The sequence below is a fragment of the Taudactylus pleione genome, unplaced genomic scaffold (genome assembly GCF_031769625.1).
Source record: "Taudactylus pleione unplaced genomic scaffold, aTauple2 ptg000018l, whole genome shotgun sequence".
NCBI classification, from domain to species: Eukaryota; Metazoa; Chordata; class Amphibia; order Anura; family Myobatrachidae; genus Taudactylus; species Taudactylus pleione.
The window spans coordinates 215,994-237,500 of NW_028284420.1; the positions used below are offsets into that span (position 1 = coordinate 215,994).

General features: G+C 43.3%; 2 protein-coding genes across 3 annotated transcripts in view; one reads left to right on the forward strand and one right to left on the reverse strand.

Annotated features, from left to right (window-relative positions):
- The window catches only part of RNF113A (ring finger protein 113A), a 30,229-nt gene extending 17,859 nt beyond the window's left edge, over window positions 1-12,370 (forward strand). Inside the window, exons 7-10 of the mRNA XM_088442147.1 lie at window positions 5,809-5,898; window positions 7,472-7,565; window positions 7,909-8,015; window positions 11,551-12,370. Coding sequence (XP_088298273.1) covers window positions 5,809-5,898; window positions 7,472-7,565; window positions 7,909-8,015; window positions 11,551-11,621 — 362 coding nt within the window. The 3' untranslated portion in view covers window positions 11,622-12,370. The remainder of the gene's footprint in view (window positions 1-5,808; window positions 5,899-7,471; window positions 7,566-7,908; window positions 8,016-11,550) is intronic.
- Window positions 12,371-18,197: 5,827 nt separating this feature from the next.
- STRADA (STE20 related adaptor alpha) overlaps window positions 18,198-21,507 on the reverse strand; it is a 34,355-nt gene continuing 31,045 nt past the window's right edge. For both annotated transcript variants that reach the window (XM_088442175.1, XM_088442184.1), the window contains 4 exons: window positions 20,496-20,600; window positions 20,168-20,400; window positions 18,854-18,896; window positions 18,198-18,691 (listed from right to left, as the gene is read on the reverse strand). In XM_088442175.1, the coding sequence (XP_088298301.1) occupies window positions 18,539-18,691; window positions 18,854-18,896; window positions 20,168-20,400; window positions 20,496-20,600 (534 nt within the window). In that variant the 3' untranslated portion in view covers window positions 18,198-18,538. The remainder of the gene's footprint in view (window positions 18,692-18,853; window positions 18,897-20,167; window positions 20,401-20,495; window positions 20,601-21,507) is intronic.

Consider the following 21,507-nt stretch of genomic DNA (forward strand, 5'->3'; position numbering starts at 1 on the left):
ATATGAGAAGGGCAGTAACCCGAGAACAAAACTCGAGAAAACCGTACCAGATTCAGAAACAGAAAGCTGCAACAGTCGCAGATAGCAGAATACCAGCACTGTTGGACATAGTCATAAAGATACAAGTAGAACGATACCAATCTACAGAAACAGAGCTGATCCTGTCCACAGACTCCTAACAGAGTATGCAGAGAGGTAAAAGACAAGGCCGAACAGTCACCATAAACCATTCTGGAAATCCAACTACTACAAAGTTGTAAACCAGCGGAAGGGAGAGACCATAGAAGACTCCAACGAGTGGAGATCACACTGGGAATGAGGCCGAGGCAGCTTGAGAGGATTGAGATTACAATACCTGTCAGAGGGTCAGACAGCAGAACAACCCATTCTGAAAACAGTAGAAAACAGCGACTGAACACCTGCAGTCGAAAAGCAAATCACAGCCACAAACTTCAAAACAGACAACTTCCAACATGATGGAAGTGCGTAGGCAGTACCAACCGCTGGCCTGAACATAGGGTGAACAACCAGGATACCCTAGTAGTTATAGAGCACGGATGCAACAGCCACGCAGGAAGCTACCAATATAGGGAAGCATTCCATACCACAAGGCTAGAGCACTAGGACAACCCTGAAGGTACCAGTCAGGTACCCGTCAATGTGATGAAAACATCCACAGAGACTGAACAGGAAATCCACCAGGCCCCCTGCGTAGGACATATTGACTGTCACACTTTAATGTAAAGATGTGCACTAGACCCTCAAAGCGCTTCAGTCCATAATCCCAACAGATCTAGTAGAAGAGTGTCACTAATCTCAATGTTGAAACTATGCACCAGGGAAGCTCTAAAGTGTAGAGCCAACTGATTAAAAAAGCAGATGGCTGCTAGGACCGCAGCTAGGGTGCATAAGGGAGAAAGCGGCTATGCAATGACAGGTTGAGCATTAGTGGGGTAAGCCCGCTTACCTGTGAGCGGCCAAAAGCCCTCTGGACGCTATGTAGAATGTCACTGACCTCTTTCATCTCACAGCAACCTGCCCCGTCAGGTATAGGGAATAGCTTCAGTGGGCTAAGACCCAATGCTCTACAGCACGGACTTCAGTCTGGAGATGTTGCAGTAGAAAACACTGTATAAACTAGCAAAATGTTAGTGGAGGCAGGAAGGTCGTTCAACAGGACTCTATACCTGAGCTTGTTATATTAGGGATGTGTATCCATATAGACATTATACCTATACCACAAAACGGTCTACTAGTTTAAGTATCAGTACATTAACACTTATAATGGAGAAGTGTGTATTACGCCCATCAATCTAATAAAATCCAGGCCTGACCCTGCCTATATCGGCGGGGGCCCTAGGCCTTCATGTAATTTAACAAATGAATCCCTGATTACAGAATAGAACCTGGATTCTCTATGTACAGATAGAATGTACCTAGGGGCCCTTTAGAGACTCATGTTATTGAGATATGTGACAAGACAATAATATGGAGTACCAGAATCTATACTGAGAAGGGTACCTGTACATAGACAGAGTGCATTAATTATCCCAAGAAAGGAAGGGACATATCTGTAGTGATAACCAATAGGGTTAAAAACCAGGTTTTGCCAATTATTAGAAATTATGCATACAAGTAATGGGAATATATCAGTATATATACACCCGTACATATAGATAAACATAGTTGCATAAGAAGGCCATCTCTTTGAAAGAAAGAGTAGTGCCAACATAGCAAGTTAACTTGTCAGACTCCGGCATCGGGAGATCAGCATGCTATATTTATATATATGTCCTGCTATATCCTGCATTCTCAGTGTCTTATAAGTTTGCTACCAAGTGCAAAGTTAAAATAATCATAGATCACCCTAAAGGGGGGCGCCATAGATAGGGACTAACAAGAAGGAACTATAACCCCAGAAGGATGGAAGTACATATCTTTATATACAAGAAGGCCCCAGTCATGTATAGGGTTCATAATATAAGCAATGTCTATCACTATGTAAGCTGCAGAACATGACTCTAGTCTACAGAGCCACCATTTAATATATATATATATATATATATATATATATATATATATATATATATATATATATATATATATACACACACATAGATAAGCTGACAGCTTTGGTAATCGCAGGCGGCTTCCCATCCGTGGAAATATAGGTACGTACACACACCCACATACAAATCCTTAGGGAGAGATGGTGTAAAGCGGAGTTATTGTACCAACTACTGGATGAGGAGAGTCCAGACTTCAATTGCAGAATCCTTCTTTTAAATAAGCTAAGTACCAGACATAAAACTGATAACAGATCCTACCTCTGCCTTATAAGGATAAGAAGCGATATATATATCTCCACATATGCATACCTACATAGTAGTACATAGATTAGTAGGTGCGATAATATTTAAAATTAGAACATGAGCAATACACGTATATGTTCTATAGCAGGGCTTAGTATAAATACATGTGGCTTACCTCAACGCAGGGAGACTGCTCAAGTGTTGCGTGTAGCCATCAGCCTGCTACGGTGTAATGGGCAGGATATTTTATCAGTGTGCTGTTCCAGACTGGTATCGAACCTGGGACCCTTCTGTTACCTGTTACTGGAGTGCTCGCCTTAATCAGTTGAGCTATATATGTGTGCAGAAGAGTAACAATCCACAAACTTAAGGGATTACTGTCCCCAAAAAGTGAGCTGTATTCTAACAGAGCCTCCCCAACATATTAAAAGGGAGACCTGTTCCTTGGGAAAAACCACAGCGCAATCCCCCAATCTAAACAGGGGATAAAGGCCTGCTGTTGTTATTAACACAGCTAAAGAAGTGGCCGTCCCGGCCTCTAATGCTGGGCCACAGGGATGGTAAGCCCAATATGGGATTCTCGTTCCTGAGAATGGATGATTCGGGAGGACCTGACCCAAGGCCTGCCCCCTCAGCCAACGCTGGGTTGAGACCCAACCCAATGGAGAGTTCTCCTCACCCACAGATATCGTTTCAATATTTTTGTATATGTGCTGCCAAAGCGTGCACTGGAACATTGTCAACCTTGCACAGTGTGCTAATTAACCTCTCTGGAATAAGGCTTGTCCATAGACCACCCGATTAGCAGAGTAGAAAAAAAAAAAAAAAAGGTATACACTATATATATCTATATATATATCTATACATATACATACACACACACACACATATATATATATATATATATATATACATACATCCCTATATGGGATTACATATACATCTACATACACACACACACAACACGTACATTGTAGGCGCTGGGACACGGGGAGCGATCTGCAGAAGTGACAGAGATGACTCTTACACTGCGCTAGGGTAAAGTTATACCGCGCTGTGTGCGCAAAATGTCCATGCTAGCCTGGAGGAGTCCCGGCTAACATAAGCTGTCCCCTCAACAGAACCGCATAAAGCGGAGTCATAGTGCACCTGCTAAGCGCAAGTTTGAGGGAGGGGCAGCAAAAGGCTAGACATATCCATCAGAGCAGCAGGTGTTAGGGCAATGAGCTATACTGCTGTGGAGGGCGCCGAAGCGGCTTAAACACAAGAGCCCCGAAGTAGCTAGCGCCGGAGCTTATACATTAAAGCACCGCCTCAGCAGACTAACAGCTACGCTGTTATAAAACACACACAAGCACAGGGAGAATATACAAACTCCACACAGGGCCATAGTGGGAAACAAACCCATGACCTCAGTGCTGTGAGGCGACAATGCTAACCATTATACAGTCTGTGCTGCCCTGTTAAATATATACAGGCTACCTCAGTGCGACTGGCGCTGTACCTACAGTGAGAGCTACAGCGCTTTTCGTAAGTGATAGCGCAGTCAGCCGTCTGTCACTTACCTGACCTACAGTTAACGGAGCTTCAATACACATCTCCCCCTTGTGGGGGGAGGGGCAGGAGACCCGGACTCAGCCGGCGGCGGGACCCTTTTCTTCCCCGAGCAGGAGTGAGTCAGTGCTGTGCTACACAACGGACCCTCTTAATAAAAGGGGGAGTTGTTTATATTGTAAGCTGTCCCCTCGCCTTAAGAGGGAAGCGCGCTCCCTTGCCGGCGCTGGTCCGCGCTGCATACTCTTAAAAGAACACCTCTCCTGCTAAGCAGGAGAGGAGAGCCTCAGCTGATGTCCACTGCTCCAGTGAAATGACTCAGCGCTGTGCTTGCCGGCTATTACTGCTGCGGAGCAATAAGGGGGAGAACCCTTACAAATGGCGCCGCTGTTGCAGGACGCGCCATAAGTGTTTGTTTAGGGCGGGTCTCGACGCCGGGTCCGTGCGCTGATTAAGACAGCGGGACTTAGTAGCCACAGCAGCCCGCCATGTGTGAGGAGGGCAAGCGCGATCGGCGCTGCTAACGAGCTCTCCTATGCAGCAGCGCCGACAGCCGCGTGGTGCCCACAGCGCGGCAGTGAGGAGGAAACCCGACTAAAATAGGCACCGCTAGATTGCATGACGCGCCTCCAGCAGCCCCAGCGACGACCGGGGCTGTAATTTGCGCCCTCGCTGGTGACCCCCTTGTATCCGAAGTCGGGGAGAGGGTGGTGCGGGGCAGAGGAAAGTCGGGCCCTCCTAACAGTGACAGTGTCACTGAGCCCAGCTATACTTCCACTGCTCCTGCTAATCAGGAGCAGTGGTCATACTTACAGCTGTTGCGGCCGGGAAGCTGGGCTGAGAGGAACCCGGACACATGCCGGTGTCAGAAGTGGCGGGTCTTCTCGGGGTCCGATGACTCCTTTGTGTGTGCCCCCTCCTCAGGGTCACCGGACACAGGCTGCAGTAGCCGTGTGGTGCCCTTCCCGGCGGCTCCCACGTAGCAGGCAGACTGCCACAGCAAGCAGCCTGCCTGTCCTCAGCTGTAACTGGTATAAAAATTAAAAAATATGAAAAAGGCTGGAGACAGCCTGATGTGCGACCGGCTCTCTCGGGCACATTCTAAAAACTGGGGCTGATGGGGCATAGAGGGGGAGGAGCCAGTCACACTTCTAAATTATTTAAGGTGCCAGGCTCTACTCTACCACCGTCTATACCCCACTGTCTTGAACTCCAGTGTCCCCTAGTGGATGAAGGAGAAAAAGATTTTTTTTTGGAACCATCTGGCTTTTCTATATATGTATTTAATATTTTATTTCTTTAAACCACACAGAGGTTTATTTAAAGTTGCAGCTACAGGTGACTCCCATTCAATATTTCCCCTATAACGATTCTCTCCAGCGCCATTGGGGATTTCTGTTCTATCCTTTGTTTATTAGATTTATTATAATCTGTACTTTCTGTCCCAGTTCTCTTACTATTTAGTACTTCCCTGTAAAAGCACTGCATGTAGCTTAGTTGTCGGTGACATTGCAAAATTGTCTTATTTCAGATATATTTCCACTTTTTTTTTTTTTTTATTGGAACAAAGTATTTTGCTTATCCAACATAGGTATATTCTAGTCTAGTAGCTTAAGTTTTCAGTGCTATTTTATTGTGAATAACAACTTGATTGATAAATGTGTTGGAAAATATTGCATTAATGGCTTCTGTACAAGTTTGCAAGACAAACTCTTGTGGTTTTCAACAGTTATTAAATTAGGTAATTTATACATGTATTTTCCCACTATCTCTTCCCAACATTTCTCTCTCGTTCCAAAGGACTGGGTTATCGCTGTAATCTTTTTCCTTCATAACTCCAAATTCTTTCTGGTCTCTTTTCTGTCTTTACCTACTTACCATGATACAGTTGATTCTCCTACACCTATTCTGTGTAATGTACTTTTCTTCTCTTCTATTTCAGACAGCTGTAAATTCCTCCATGACCGCTCAGACTACAAACATGGCTGGCAGCTGGAGCGAGAGCTGGAAGAGGGACGTTATGGGGCCAATGGTACATTATGTGTATACAAAGTTTATTGTTCACACATGCTCTGGGTTTCTTTCTAACTTTCAATCATAATATGGTTTAGTAAAATGGTAATACAATCCCTGATAGACGGGTGTGGTATATTTTGTCAATATTGTCGTAATGTTGATATATAGCACACCAACATTGACCATTTCGACACTGATGTAACGTCGACAAAACGCCCCTGGTGGTCAATTGGTGGCTTCAGATGTGTCTTCAGGGTCCGGCAGTGACCTTCTGATGACTTCTGGCAGATCCTCTTATGATTCGGGTGATCAGTATGACTACTCCTAACCCACCCCCTAGTGCCTATCCCTCTGCTACCGGTCTGTGCAGAAAGTCAGCATTTCATGTCGACATACTACGGATGCCCACATGTTTAATGTCGTCATTATGAACATTGTATATGTCAATAGTATGACTACATCCCCCTGATGGGCTTCATTCTCATAAATATTGGTTTAGTTTACAAATTGGCTGCCTCCACAAGCTTGGTGCTAACTGCACTCATAGGCTTAGTACTGAATTACAAAAAATGAAACTATTGAAACCAGAGTTTATAGATTGTAGTACAAGTCTGTCTTGTGTAAGCTAAGGTATCTGTCCTTGCATAGGGCAAAGGCAGCTGTGTTAAAATACTGCATTTGGTGATAATCTAGCAAAATTATATTTGTGGTAGAGAAGGCAGAGTTATGAGATAAATCACCAACCGGGTAGTTCACGTTCCTTCCTCTTGATGTATTTGGTTTTGTTTGTTTCCCTTCAGGTGTGTAAGAAGTTTTAATGGGTGAATTCTGCAAACATACCTGCTCCACTTTGCACCTTGGCACCTGCAAAACCATCATTGTGGCTGCAGCCATAAGGCGGGTATCCACTACAATATCTGAAAACGACTGTACGTGTACGACATTGTAATTGTTCAGTCGTTTGTCAGTGTTGTGATGAGCCTGCACTGAATGAGCAGACGTTCAGTGCTGGGTCATCAATCATCTGGAAACATGCTGAACCTGACAATATCGTCAGGTTGTCCAGCATGTTTGCCCGATGATAGATGTCTAAACGACCAGCGGGCACACGCATCGCTGGTCATTTTAGACACTTTTGCAAACGATTGAACGATTGTAATCGTTCAACTTAATCATCTAGTGGATACTCCGCTTTAGGGTTTTGTAGCTGGCATATTAATCCACTCAAATGTTGCAATATTGTTGAAGTGCCCAGATATTGCCTTGTCTGGCTCTAAAAGTAGTGCAACACTACAGTGATTTGAATGAAACTCAAGTCTGCTGATCATAGCACTGCCAATCGCCTTCATATTGCAGAGAAATCAGACTGTGTGCGGTCAGCATTAGGCCCAAAATATCTGAATCTTATGAGAAATTAAATAAGTCTTATTATGAAGTCTGTCTGTGCTACTCCAAAGGCTCCATGAAATTTTCTATGCTGCATGCTCTTAATATATAGGCAATTATAATTCCCATCATGCTCAGCCAGGGATAGATAGATCTGCTGATGCATTAATTAGAACATATCTTGATTTCATCTTTCTTTTCAGATGAAGAGAATTATGAGGTCAGCAGCGATGAGGAAAACCTGCCCTTTAAATGTTTTATCTGCAGAGATTTCTTCAAAAACCCGGTCATTACAAAGTAAGTGACACACAAGGATTTGTTATCTAGTGGTTTAATAAGGAGTTATGCATATGCATGAATCACCCACCCCCATTAGCAAACAGCATATTCCACAGCTTGCAGCCAGTAGGGTGGAGCTGCCCAAAATGGACAACTCCTTGGACGTTATTATGAGCTTAGTTATAAAATATGTGACTATATAAACCTGCATTTATGTGCATTTTCCATGTTCTTCATCATACCATCCTATATATGCTGCTTTTACAGTGTATTAAACAACTTTGACTTCCTTTTCATCAAATTACTACCTTAGTGAATAGGATAAGCACCATCAGTAAGCATTTAACGTCTTATTTTTTAGGTGTAAACATTATTTTTGTGAAAGTTGTGCCCTGCAGCATTATCGTAAATCCAAACGGTGTTATGTGTGCAACACACAGACAAATGGAGTATTTAACCCAGCTAAAGGTATGTGTGGGTGGTTAATGAAAACACTACTGACCATGTTCTGCAGTGATTGGAATGTTTTGTTTTGAAACTGGTGAAGTGGACCTGTTCCGTGCATTTAGTGGATTAGCTATTTTTTTGGTTCAGTCAATGTTCATTAGTGGTTACAATATTCCCAAATTTCCTGCCTGCTCTTTGTAAAAATCGAGAAAGATCCAAGGAGGTCACTAAGGATTTTGGAGAGTATAAAAAAAAAAAAAGAAGAGCAGCTGTTCCTGAGGTTGTGAGCTTCCTAATAAATGGACAGAGAAAATAGATATTGAGCTACGCTGCTATATCAACCCAAAGTGCTGTTATTAAAAAAAAAAAATTGATATAGTAACTGTGTAAGCAAATGATGCCCTTTAAAGGCCATCTCCACACACAGGTCTCTCAATAAAATGTTGCAAGGGGCTTTAAAAAAAAAAAAGCATTACAGCTCCCTTGGTGCGAGTGAGCCACAGAAAAGGCACAAAGGCTCCCTGTTATCCACATATTTTATTAAGAGTGAAATATTTGCATGGATATATCCTTTAAGCGAACAGTTATTTGCATTAACTGACCCTAACTTGTGTTACCTTGTTGCAATTATGTGGTGGTGTCCAGTTTATATTAGTCTTCTCTAAAAATGTAGTGCCATCTAAAGCATTACACATAAAGAGTTTGTGATGTGACATTACTGTTCAGAGTCTATTGAAGAACACTGAGCTAGGAGAATTTATGGTCTTACCTTGTTAAATCCTTTTCTTTGAGTCCATAAGGGGCACAGGGAATCTGGGCACCAAACAGTTACTAATTTTCTTCCCAGCAGCCACCGGGCTCCATCTCCACTATACCCTGCCCCCAGCCACAGGCCAGCCAGTTTTAAATTTGGTGCTGAGCAACGGCACCATTTTGTGGAGCTGTGTAGGCACTGCATTGCAGCTTGGATGCTTCTGATTTTACTTGCAAAAAGTGCAAGCTGCTCCCCTCCTGTATTCCCATTTCCTGCTTGGTGCATCAGTCATTTCTTGGTCGGAGTATGGTTCTTTCACAAAAACAAGAGGAATGAGAATTTTAACATTGAAAACTGTAAACAAGACCGTAAACGGGTGGGCATTCGGTGTCCCTCAATGGATGATAGGAAAGACTATAAGTGTAGTAGTTATCCTAGTTTCTCATACCCCTTTTACACCAAAGTCCCGGGTCTACCGGCCGGGATTTGGAACACGTTTCCAACCTGGGACAAAACCCCCTTTTACACCACGGTGCCGGCCCAGAGCACCGTTCACACCGAAGCCGGGTCAGCACTGACCAGGCTCTCTGGCGCAGGTGAGCAGCGCTTCTACCCCTCCCTCCCCTTCTGTGACCCTCTTACCTTACTCTGCAGCAGTCTGGAGGCAGTGAGCGCTGCTCCGTTCTGGTTGGACCGGCGATGGTTTCTGTGGACGCTTGGAGAGGATGTAATATCCAAGCGCCGCTGAAGCCGGCCAATCAGCTACCATGCGGCGCGTCCCTGGTCATTGTGACCCGGGTTGTGGCATTTACCCTGCAGGGCGACACGGGAACAACCCATGCTCAACCCTGCAAGACAGCTAGGTCGGATCCCAGAGTCACTGGACCCGGGTTGATCCATTTACACGAACAAAAATCCTGGGTTGATGCGCGTTCACGTGCATCAACCTGGGATTTTTCATCCAGTTAGGGAGAGCTTTGGCATTTCCCTCCTCCTCTGGATGCTTTTCTCAGAAGTATGGTGCGCAGTGCTTTACATCCAAAAGTGCTCACTGTAGAACTAGTAAATGTGTACCATAGACCAAGTCCCCATCTTACACTGGCTCAGCCAATGCCCATTCTGTACCACCCAGGAATGAACCATAACCTGAAAGGAATGCAGACGTAACAGATCTGGTGGTAGATTTACCAAAGCTTGTAAAACAGACAAGTGGGGGTGTTACCCATAGCAACCAATCAGGTTCTAGCTTTCACTTCTCTATTGCATTCTAGAAAATAGCTAGAATGTGATTTGTTGTTATGGGCAACACCCCCACTTGTCTGTTTTAGATGCCTTAGTAAATCTACCCACTGGTCTTGGAGGCAGACACCACAATGAGCCCCACTACAACTTGCAAGGGTTGTTTTCTGCTACCTCACCCTCCTGGGAGGACTGTTCAGAGTCTGGTCCTTCCCAAGGCTAGAGAACACCAGAATGTGATGCTTCCGTGGCCTAGAATTGGTGAGAGATACTCAAGATAGTCCTAAGATAGTTGAAACTTTAATGAGACCGGCACTGACTTTGCCATGTGTTAAGCCCTTGCTGGCTCATCAGGTGCTATAAAGGAGGAACCTGAGCAGTGCCAGATTAACAACAGGGTGGCAAGTGGTGGTCACCCAGGGGCCCCCACCCATAGCTGCATCACCAGTGTAGGGGGTATTGTGACATATGTGAACTGGGGTTTTGGTGTGGCATAATGTGAAATGGGGGCACTAGTGTGTTTAACACTTTAAGAACATTACCAGCATATCATAGACAATTTTATTGGTAGGGGCTCCCACAATCCTTAATCCGGCCCTGAGAGCCACAATTGAGAGAACAAGGGGAGAAGGCATCACTCCCCAAGGCTCCTATGGGATCGGCAGAGGTGTTTCAATGCTCAGCTTCCTGGAACATGCAGCAAATGCATAAGTTCTGTGAAAGATGTAGCCTAGGCTGGCTCTGTTTCAGTAGTGTCCTTCACAGGTGAATGTGACTACTAGTTCTCTGCCTATATAAAGAGCATTCACCACATCTAAAAAACCTTTGCTTCTGTTCATCTTCATGCTTAGTGGACTTTCTCCCATCCTGTAAATGACAGAAATGTGAGGAAAGATGGAGAGAACAGCTGCAATGTACATGGTGGATGTGGATCTGCAAGAAAAAACACAACTTCCCTGCTGCTGTTGAGGGCAGAATTGGATGGGTAGGAGCAGTTGGTATAGTGCTGCCATCTAGTCCCCTTTTGGATCTTTGTACTAATTGCTGCACTTACATGACAAGTAGCCACACCTGGCACCTACTCTTCCTGTGTAGGCCCAGCTGCATGAGCACACCTAATGCCCAGTACCCCTCACCATGTTCTCCTAAGATATAAGTCCCTCAGTGGGATCCAGCAGGAGCTGGAACCTCTTCAGTCTTTCTGACTAGGGATGCCAATGATGTGGAAAAGTCATAATAAAAAAAATCTGCTGCGGATATAAAAGCCAAGAGAGTGCCCAGATTTGATAGGCACTTTGAAACACTCAAGTTCCCAGGGATATAGAGGTGAAGGTAACTTGAACTTTCTGAAGGTAAATCCAGATTGGGGCCAAAGCTCCAGTGCAGCATATATACCCTTGTACATGGATAAAAGAGAAATACTGATACAGCCATAACAATCTTATCAGCTTTGGTTGAGCTTACTGCATTGTGACTTACAACAAGTGGGTTATGCACATTTGTACAGTATTTGTAAAGCCTCACTGTATCTAACGTCTTTTTTTTTTTTTTTTTATTCTTAAGACTTGATTACAAAGATGGAGAAATACAAGGCCAAGCAGGATGAAAGTGATTCACCTGAAGAACAGGATTAGCTGCAAAATATTATTGAACATTTTATTTAAATCAATAAAACCTTTATATACAAATCTAATTTCAACTGATGTGAAAATGATGAACTAGTGTTTACTCTGATCATTCCCATGGGAGCAAAAATCTCTACCACAACATACAGAGAGGTTAAGCTGGGTACACACTGACCGATAAATTGGCCGATCAATTGATTGGCCATAATATCTGGTGCCCGTTGGCCAGTGTGTACCAGCAATATGTCTATGAACGACGTCGATCAGACATATCGTGTCGGTTGTGCAGTATGTCTGAAGATGTCTGTCCATGGGCAAGTCCGTACACATGCAGCAGCGGATAGGGGGACTGACCCACGGCTGCCTGGAAGATGATGGTCGTTCAGTGTGTGTGAACGACCATCATCTACAGAAATATCTGCTAGGTGTGTACCCACCTTAATGCTGGGTAAACACTATACAGATATATCTGCAGATGATGGTCGTTCACACACACTGAATGGCCACCATCTGCTTCTGCCCAGGGGGCATGTCTTGCCCCCCTCCCCGAAGCTGTATGTGTGGTCTGCAGACCGCCCATACACACTTGCCGATGGACAGATATACAGCAAAAGAGAAAGAAGACTCGTGTGGGGGCGCTCTTAAAAGTTTTAAAACTTTAACTTTTATTGGATGTCATCAAAGATCACACAACTACTCACACATATTCAAAAACTCGTCTCTAACAGAAAAGTAAATAAATATGTTCTTTTCAAATACCAGTTGTGACAATGATTATTAAATGACAATTTTGCACCAACCACACTTTCATATATATGTTGCCAGTATCTCCACTTGTAGACAAAATTATTGGCATGTGTATATAGTATCATATGTAATGTGAATCGGTATGCATAGGCATATACTCGTGGCAAAAATTGTCAAGCTGCTTTTTCTACATACGTTCTTAGCCTAGAGACTGCAATAGCACGGCCGTAATATGCTGGCAATTGTGAATCCAGGGGCTTGCCAAAGTTTCCCCCTTGGGTGATGAATTCATACTGTATGAAATTGTCTAACTTTGATGTCAGAGCAGTTCTGAAAAGCATCTGTATCTCACTGAAGTAGTGATCTACTTTCAACCACGTGTCTGTCGGCAGAGGTGATTGAAGAGTCACCCACTTCAATACAGATGATTATAAGAATTCCCTGTATCTACTGCCAGCTCCCAGAGATGGAGCTGATGAGATTACAGAAAGAAAAGTGAGAGTAGAGACAGAGAATTTCTCAAGTTGCATATTGATGGATACCATTCGTAAAAAGGTAAAAAAATAACAATTGCTTTGGTATGTATTTTAATTGTCAAATTATTACATTAACAAAAAAACCTATGTGGGTTTTTTTATGAAAGGGTGAAAATATTTTGTTTTCAGAAAATGTTTCTGCTGCATATAAATGTATGTGTAGTCCTAGTATTGCAGCAATTCAAATATATATCAATGTGTTCTCCCTGTCCTTTCTTTTGTGCAATGAACCGGTAACTGGTTAATTTATCAGAATGTACATTGTAAATGCAGTTTTTAGTTTTTCACAAGATAGATCACTCAAAAGAGAAGGGAAAGATATTAAGGAAATATGAAAAAATAAATTCTCTGTTCTATTCAAATCCAGCAAAACTATCAAAGCATGTGCACTACATACCATTACAGTGAATGCTTAGTAGTGAGAGCCAGATGCCCTACTAGGAGACAAAAGACATATAATGCTCTTATTGCAGATATGGGGGAATGATTCCCTTGGGGAGGACAATCCGCTCTAGCTGCAGAGAATTATAGTAGAAAAGATAGAATATCAGATACCAGTTTTCCTTCCTGCGTGTAATCTGCCTTAGGAAAGGGAGTTTGTTGCAAAAATTCAGGGACCCAGTGTGCACATTCCAGAGTGTCCCTGCCTTAGACCAACGCACGTTTCACTCTGCGGCTTCTTCAAAGGTCCATGTGTGTCCTCGTGGACTGCTGGCTAATATCTGGGGAGGTCACGTGTGTATACGTAACACCCCTGGCTGTGTGAACATACGTAGCCCCGGGAATTCCCTAGACTCGTCATCTATGTGGGCGGGGCTAGTTCTGTCTAGCACCAGACGAATTCTATTAGGTAGAAGAGAGATATATTAAACGGAGATCTTATTTTCAGCAATGAGACAGGCTGTTCTTATAATCCTAGACTCTGGCATCCCTAGCTACAGAGATTCCCCATAATCAGGTCATTCTTATGTCTGGACTGGATTCTGTCATGTTAATATCAATAGCGTGCTGCTATTCGGTAAAGAGAACCAGGTAGAATATGTCCTAGCATCACCGATTCAGCTCTTAATATTAATCTGTTATAGCAATGCTGTCATTTAAACGGGGCAAAATTGTGTAGATAAGCATACTAGGTGTACCAAGGTGCCTGTACTACCCATTATGACACTACCTTAGTTATCCCCCTAGTCTTCAAAGGCCCCTATTCCTAAACTTGATGTGTTGAGGGGTATATAAGTCTCAGTGTGCACATAGATGTACATAAATCTCTATCCACATCTATACACCTGTTAAAAAGTATTCTGGTATATAATGTAAAGATTCTTGAGAGAATAATCCACTTATCAAAAGAGGGTACTTTATAAGCCCTGACTATAACACGATTGAAAATGTAGACTTAATGGTAGGATCATGGAGCTACACCTTCAGTGATCATCTGAGAGGTGGGACTGTTTGAATGCTACCAAGGACTAACAGGATTTATTTGGTTAACATAATGTAATGATAGTTTAATCATGTTGGTTATCTACCTACTGCTGACCTGTAGACGGAGATAAGGGAGCTAATATGGATTCTCATATGGTTCTTTTCTGATCAGAGGGCAGCTCCAAAGTTGAGGTTTTCATTTAGACCATCTGGGGTGAGTGTTTGAGGTGTAAAAATCCACTCACTCTCTTTCCGTAGAAGTGCCTCCATCACGTCTCCTCCACGAATACTCAGATTGATCTTCTCCATCCCATATGCATTGATAACCTCTGGTTGTCCATTATGTTTCAGAAAAACAGTTCTGGCCAGTGTGGTGATCTGCCTCATCTTTATCTTGTTGGTTTCTACATTCCTGATATTACCAACGTGTTCTAATATTCTTTAAGTTTCCTGGATGTCATCCCCACATACCTCAGTCCGCAAATATACTCAATGCAGTATATAACACCACTTGCGTTTCAATTGATGAATGTTTTGACCTCTAGATTATTGCCATATCTGTCTTTTGTAATTTCTTTGCTTTTCATGTATGTGCAAGGTTTGCAGTTGCCACATGCATGAGATCCTTTGGTTCCTCCCCGCAGTTGCCGCTGTGCAGCACAGCCAATGAGATATGTCTGTAAACAACATCATTCAGACATATCGCGGGTACACTTGTTGACGGGCAGCAGATATATTGGCCGATAAATTGATCGGCCAATATATTTGTCAGTGTGTATCCAGCTTAAAGGTGGGTACACACTTGACAGATATATCTGCAGATCGAGTGATCTGCAGATGATGGTCGTTCATACACACTGAACGGCCGACTTCTGTTTGTGTCCTCGCAGCTGCCACTGTGTGTGTACGGGCAGTCTGCCGACTGCCTACACCCACCTGCCAATGGACACATATGTCTGCAGCACAGCCAATGCAATATGTCTGTGAACAGCAACGTTCACCGACATCGCGGGTACACACTGGCCAACGAGCAGCAGATACATTGGCCGATCAATTAATCGGCCAATGTATCTGTCAGTGTGTACCCAGCATAAGACTCTCTCATTGTTTATGGAGACAATCCTCTATCTAGCAGATTGACCATATACTAGAAGGCAGCTTCTCTTCACTAGTCAGTGGTGATCTGCTGAAGTATCACTGTGCCCACTGTGGGTACATAACAGATGCACATCACAGGTTATTGTATAAAATGTAGTTCTTTTACTTACAAAACATCACATTTGTTAGGCAGCGGTCAGAGACTTTTTTTTTTTTTTTAATAAATGCCACAGGTGCTATTTTTCCCTATCCCTTATGTGAATACAATAGTTAAATGTACACATTACAATACTTAATACTGAAAGTAAAAACATATGCAGAGTTGGTCATTTTCAGAACATTAGAATGAATTGTCAAATATTTAAAAATGGATTCATTTTTGGCAACAAAATGTGTGTAACAGTGTCCAGCTTGTAACTTTATACATCACTTTACATGTGTCTGTGCATTTATACTGGGCCCAACGGGAGTCACTGACATGCAAATATAGGGGTCTAGCAGATGCTAGTTTGTACTCTGAATGTTTTAGTATACAGGCTGCTGTTTGTGAGGTGTGAATAAGTATAGATTATGGCATATAAAGAAAATATGAGTGTTTCAAAAATAGTGCATAAAATCCCTGTGGGAAACCTAGTAATATTGTCACGTCAGGCCCAACTGTCCCTGCACTGATTAATCATGGAAAGCAAATGTACACACTTGGGAGTTTCCGAAATATGTACACTCCTCTGTGAGATCACAATGTATTCTCTCTATGCAATTTAAATGACAACTTACTGTATCAAGGTCGCATCCTGGCACTTATGCAGGAGAAAGGATTCTCCAAATCATCAAGTGTTAAGACAAAACACTGAAGGATTTAAAGGTGGGTACACCCCTGGGCGACTTGTCTGTCCGTAGACTGAGTGGCAGATTGGTAAGCCAATACACACTTGCCAATCTGCTGCTTGATATGTCTGCACTGACATCACAACTGGGCGGGAATTTAAGTGTGCAGCAAGTGTACAGGCGGTCTGTGGATTGCCTGAACACACAGCCAGATGTGCTGCAGGGCTAATGTATGAAAGACATTGTTCACATATATGGTCTGTACACACCCATCGAGGCACTAGGATGTTCGTCGGCAGATTGACCAACATATCGCTTAAGTAGACCAATGTTTCCCCTCTTACATTTTGACCAGGTGGGTGGGTTAGGTGAAAAGCCATTAAATATTTAAAGTTGTACCTATTCTTAAATAAGTTTGAAAAAAAACAAAAAACTAATTTAAATGAGTGTCCCCTTTACCCTAAATCAATACCCCTCCACACCATTATTATTCTTCTGCACTGTGCTGGCACAAAGTGATTACTATATAACGAATCTGCCTGTTTGGCATGCATATCTGTCCCAGTCAAAAACTCAGGCAAATAGTGTTTTCTTTTTTATTATTATCAAGGTCTTTACAAATATCTAGTTATTGCTTCCCTCTAATATGATGATTCTAACTAAAATGCCTATTTTATTTTTTTACGTCAAGTTAGAAAGTAGATTTAGATTATTCGTGAAGAGAGTCACAGGGACAGCCATGAGATGTTAGCAATTTAGCTGCTAGATTTAAAGCAGTAATATTGTAAAAGCTAAAGCCAGGATGGTTTTGCCATTTAATACTGTGCTGCTTTAAATGTAGCGGCTAAATCGCTGACATTTCAGGGCTGCCCTGCAAATCACCGGCTATTGTGTATACCCTATATTCTTTCCTCTACATCATCTGACAGCCTACATTTTCAGCTTCTGGTAAAAAAATAAAATTAAAAAATGGGCGTTTTAGGTAAAATCTGCAGTATAAGCATTCCTCCTGGTGACAGGCCTTAACTACGTGGCCTTCTATGGAAAACGGCTTATTCAAAAACATCTGCAATTATATTTCTATAAACAAAATTGAACCTTAATGTGTCTGAAACCAGTGTAGGCAATCATTTTAGAGGAGAACTACTCTTCTCAATATGAACTTGTGCCCTTGATGAGGCAGGAAGAAAATTACACCTCCTTAATGTCAGACAAAGGGCTGGTTGGCTGTAATGCATATAGGGAAACAGGTAAACTATAAAACTGAGCGTAGATAAAAAAAATACTACTACTACTACTACTAAATTGAACTACAATTTATGAATACTGCTTTGCGCACACTTTAGAACAAACAAACTCATGCTTGTTATTTGTGACAGTTGTGAGTAATAATTTAAAGACAAGTCTGACACTTTTGTGGATGTGGTCACATGTATTTAGGCGAGTGTCCTTTCTCATATCTTTTTCCAGTTCTAAAGGGTTCCCATCCCCCAACTGTATATACATCATCTTAAACCAGTATCCAGCTCACTGGGACTATTGTTCTTAATTTGCACTTTTCTATGAATATTGAAACTACTTCGTGATCTGCTTTACACAGCAACAGTTATCAGCCATACCTTTCCCTCATCACAAATAGTAGATATATAAAACTAAATAATTACAAAAACAATGCACATGTACATCACCTTTAAAATAATTAGAAGCTGCCTGTAGATGAGGTGGTGTAAAGGGTCTTTGAGCTAGCATGTGTCCCCTCACTTTTCCACAAAAAGCATATGCTGGCACCTGTATAGAAGCAAGGCTGCACTTAATGTCTAAAGGCCTCCATACATCAGCAATTGTGCAATTTGCAATCGATTGTGTATAAAAATCTTCCCTTTTTCAATTGATTGTGGCAAATCTGCAATCGATTGACAAAGGGAAAGATTTTTATACACAATCGATTGTAAATTGCACGATTGCTGCAATCAATCTCTGATGTATGGGGGCCTTAAGCCTACTGCCATTCTGAGAAGTGACCTGACCAGGAGGGTAACAGTGATGACATCAATACAGTGCAATCCAGGTTAACTAGAAATTGACAATAATATTGAGCAGCGTGTGCTGGGGAAATAACACATTTACAGTGAGAGGATGCTGCCGCTAACACCAGTGCCAGCTTTGTCTGCATCAACTGAAATGCTTTGGTGGTATGTTTCCTCGTGCACCTATAATAAGTAGGACCCCATATGGTCCGTGCTGTGTAAACATTTACGGGATTTGAATCACCCCAATTTCTCCCTTTCTGCTTTAAAAGTCCCAATCATCCACATCCAAATGTTCAAGGTTAGACACCAATTCCATCATAGCCTGTGGGGCTGAACTTCTGGCTCCCTCAAAGTTGGTGATGGGGGACACAGGGCGTAACAACTCAGGGAGGGCTTCTGATGCTCTGCGCTTTATCTGTGAGACATGGGAAACTTTAATTACTGCCTAAACATTTAATAGTATCCCCACAGGTATAGGCCAATGAGTAAAAGGACTCATTTATTCCCCAATTAGCTTTGTCATCACTTATATTATACATGTGTGGAGCCACCAACCTCTGCAAAGGCAGACCATTACCTGTTTGAAAAAGGAATGATTGAGCAGGGCACTAGCATTCGGCCTGCAAAAGAGAAAAAGGGTCATTACAATATATTAAAGGGAATTGGTATGAAATACCGCCGGCCGCAAGGCCAGCGGTTCGATTCCCGTCAGCGGCAGCCCGACAGGAGCAGAGTGCGAAGCAGCGGAAGCCCGACAGCGCTGGAAATCCCGATCGTGGATAAGTAAGTATTTACTAACCCAACCCCCCTAACCCTCTTTAGGGGTGCCTAACCCTAACTTCCCCCCCAAGTGCCTAACCCTAATCCCCCCTCTAAGTGCCTAACCCTAACCACCCCCTTCCCCGCTGCCTAAACCTAAGTCCCCCGGGGGGGTGCCTAACCCTAAGTCCCCCCCGGGGGGGTGCCTAACCCTCCCTCCCCCTAGCCTAACCCTCCCGGGGGGGGGGCCTAACCCTAAGTCCCCCCTGGGAGCCCTAAACCTAACCCTCCCCCCCTGCGGCGCCCGGCATCCCTACGATCGGGATGCCGGGCGCCGGTCTCCCGGCGTCGGGGAAATGCGGGCGTCTACATCTAGACGCCCGGCATTTCACCCTTGCCGGGAAATGGCAGTCGGGAAGCCGGCTGCCGGTATTTAGGCAGTCGGCTTCCCGATTGTCTCCCTATTAAATGTCCCTGGTTTCTCCTGCAACAGTGCTTACTAAGGAAGCAAGAAGGATTATGTTTTGTTCAATCATCCAAATGAATGATAAATAATGAATTGCTCCTATTTAGTAGACCACTATTATGGTTAGCTCTCCTACCATCGGTTCTGACGGATGTTTTGCTCCCACATGAGCCCCTCAGTTGCAGCAGCGTAAATCTAGTTAATATACACTTTGTTCCACATTATAGAAATCCACTATAGTCATACAATGCTAACAGACTGTGGGGGCGATTCAATTCAGCGCAATGCTGAATAGCCACGGGAAGAGTTCGTGGAGCTGTTCAATTCACCAAACTATTAGCCTGACTAAAGGATTTCTTCTGGCGCCCTCCTGAGGGTGTGAGCAGAAATCAGACTAAGTACCAGCCACAATGCTGATTTTCATCTTAGCACGGCGCTAACAGCCTTGCGGCCGGCACTTTAGTCAGAGAAAGACGATTAACACGACTAAACACCCAGCTTTAGTCGCGCTAATCAGCATTCTCGGACTTAACAGCGCCGTGAATTTAATAGCTCCAGGAACTCCTTCCCAGCGCTATTCACATCGCACTGAATTGAATTACCCACCGTATGTGTTTACACAGGCTACTGTTTGAAGATATGTAATATTAAGCCGTCTCTGTTCACCTTAGCTCAGGGTTCCTCTGTAAACACTGCTCTACCAAATTATGAAAATGTGGGGAGAAGCTGCGGTTATATGGGTGCATGCTGGGTTCGCCATTGGATGGACGACAAGAGGTTCCCTCTCCAATGCCAGAGTCTGCTCCTGAGCGAGAGGTCTTCATGGTGAGTTCAGAGGCTGGGATAGTAGCAGTGTCCAGCAGGCAGGGTACTGTGCCATTCAACTTTTCTAGGAGCATCTAGTGGGAGAAGTGATCACAAGCATAAAAGAGTAAACCTATTCAGATTTCCTGAAAAATATGTTGTATTCTAATTACTGACCCATTTTTCTCACCTGCGTAGCTGGCATGTCTTTGAATGGAACATGCCCGTTAGCCAACTCACACGCTGTGATCCCCACACTGTAGATGTCCGATTTGGCATCATATCCCTGCAGGTTCTAAAGACAAAGAAAATAAGATTTTTGGTAAGACCTTTAAATATCTTTCTCCAAGTCCATCTGGGGGACATTTCTTGACCATGGGGGTGTATAGAGGGTTGAGGAGCTAGAACTTAATAGGTCAACTTTTTAGAATATATAAGCTCCTCCACTACAACCCCTTCCTCATTTTGAACTTAATAAGCCAGTGCTAATGACTGTCAATCAAAAAATATGGTCAAAGAAGCGCAGCCCTATCAACCACCACATAACTGAACCTAAGGGTTCAATTCAAGCACAATTTTAATATTTGCTAAATTTCTCAATAAAGAAACTTTTGGCCCAGAGGTGCCATGAAAAAATATGCTGATACTCTAGTGCACCGTGATTTCAAAAAGTTTGGGAACCACTGATATATACCATCTGTGACAAAAGGGAGCTGAGCAGTCACTATTTTAGTGAAGCAGTCACAGAAAAGAATCGAATCTTACACCAAGCCGAAGCAGAGTAGCCATTCATTGTTCTAAAACAGCTAAGAACCAATCAGAACTAGCAATGTGCCCTGTTGCTCAGCAGCAGCCTAGACTGGGGAGGAAGTCAGGGACTGAGCAGGATGTCTCAGGCATACAGAGAGTGAGATACAGCCTCCAACGAACCCATGAAGATGCCCTGATGCAGTCACAAAGGCCAGAAAGGAGCCAGGGGAGGCATAGCTATCAACATTTTTATAAAAACAAACCACCATCGGAACACCACCAAATGATTTCCATTTGATGGTGGCTAACATCAGACCGCCACCATCAAATGGTAAAAATACTACCCATCGGGAAAAAAACCATCAATGGTTAGTAACCATCGGATTCCAATGTCCATCCCTATGCTGAACCTGCAGGCGGATTCCAGGCACCACTCCACCGTGAAGTTCTCC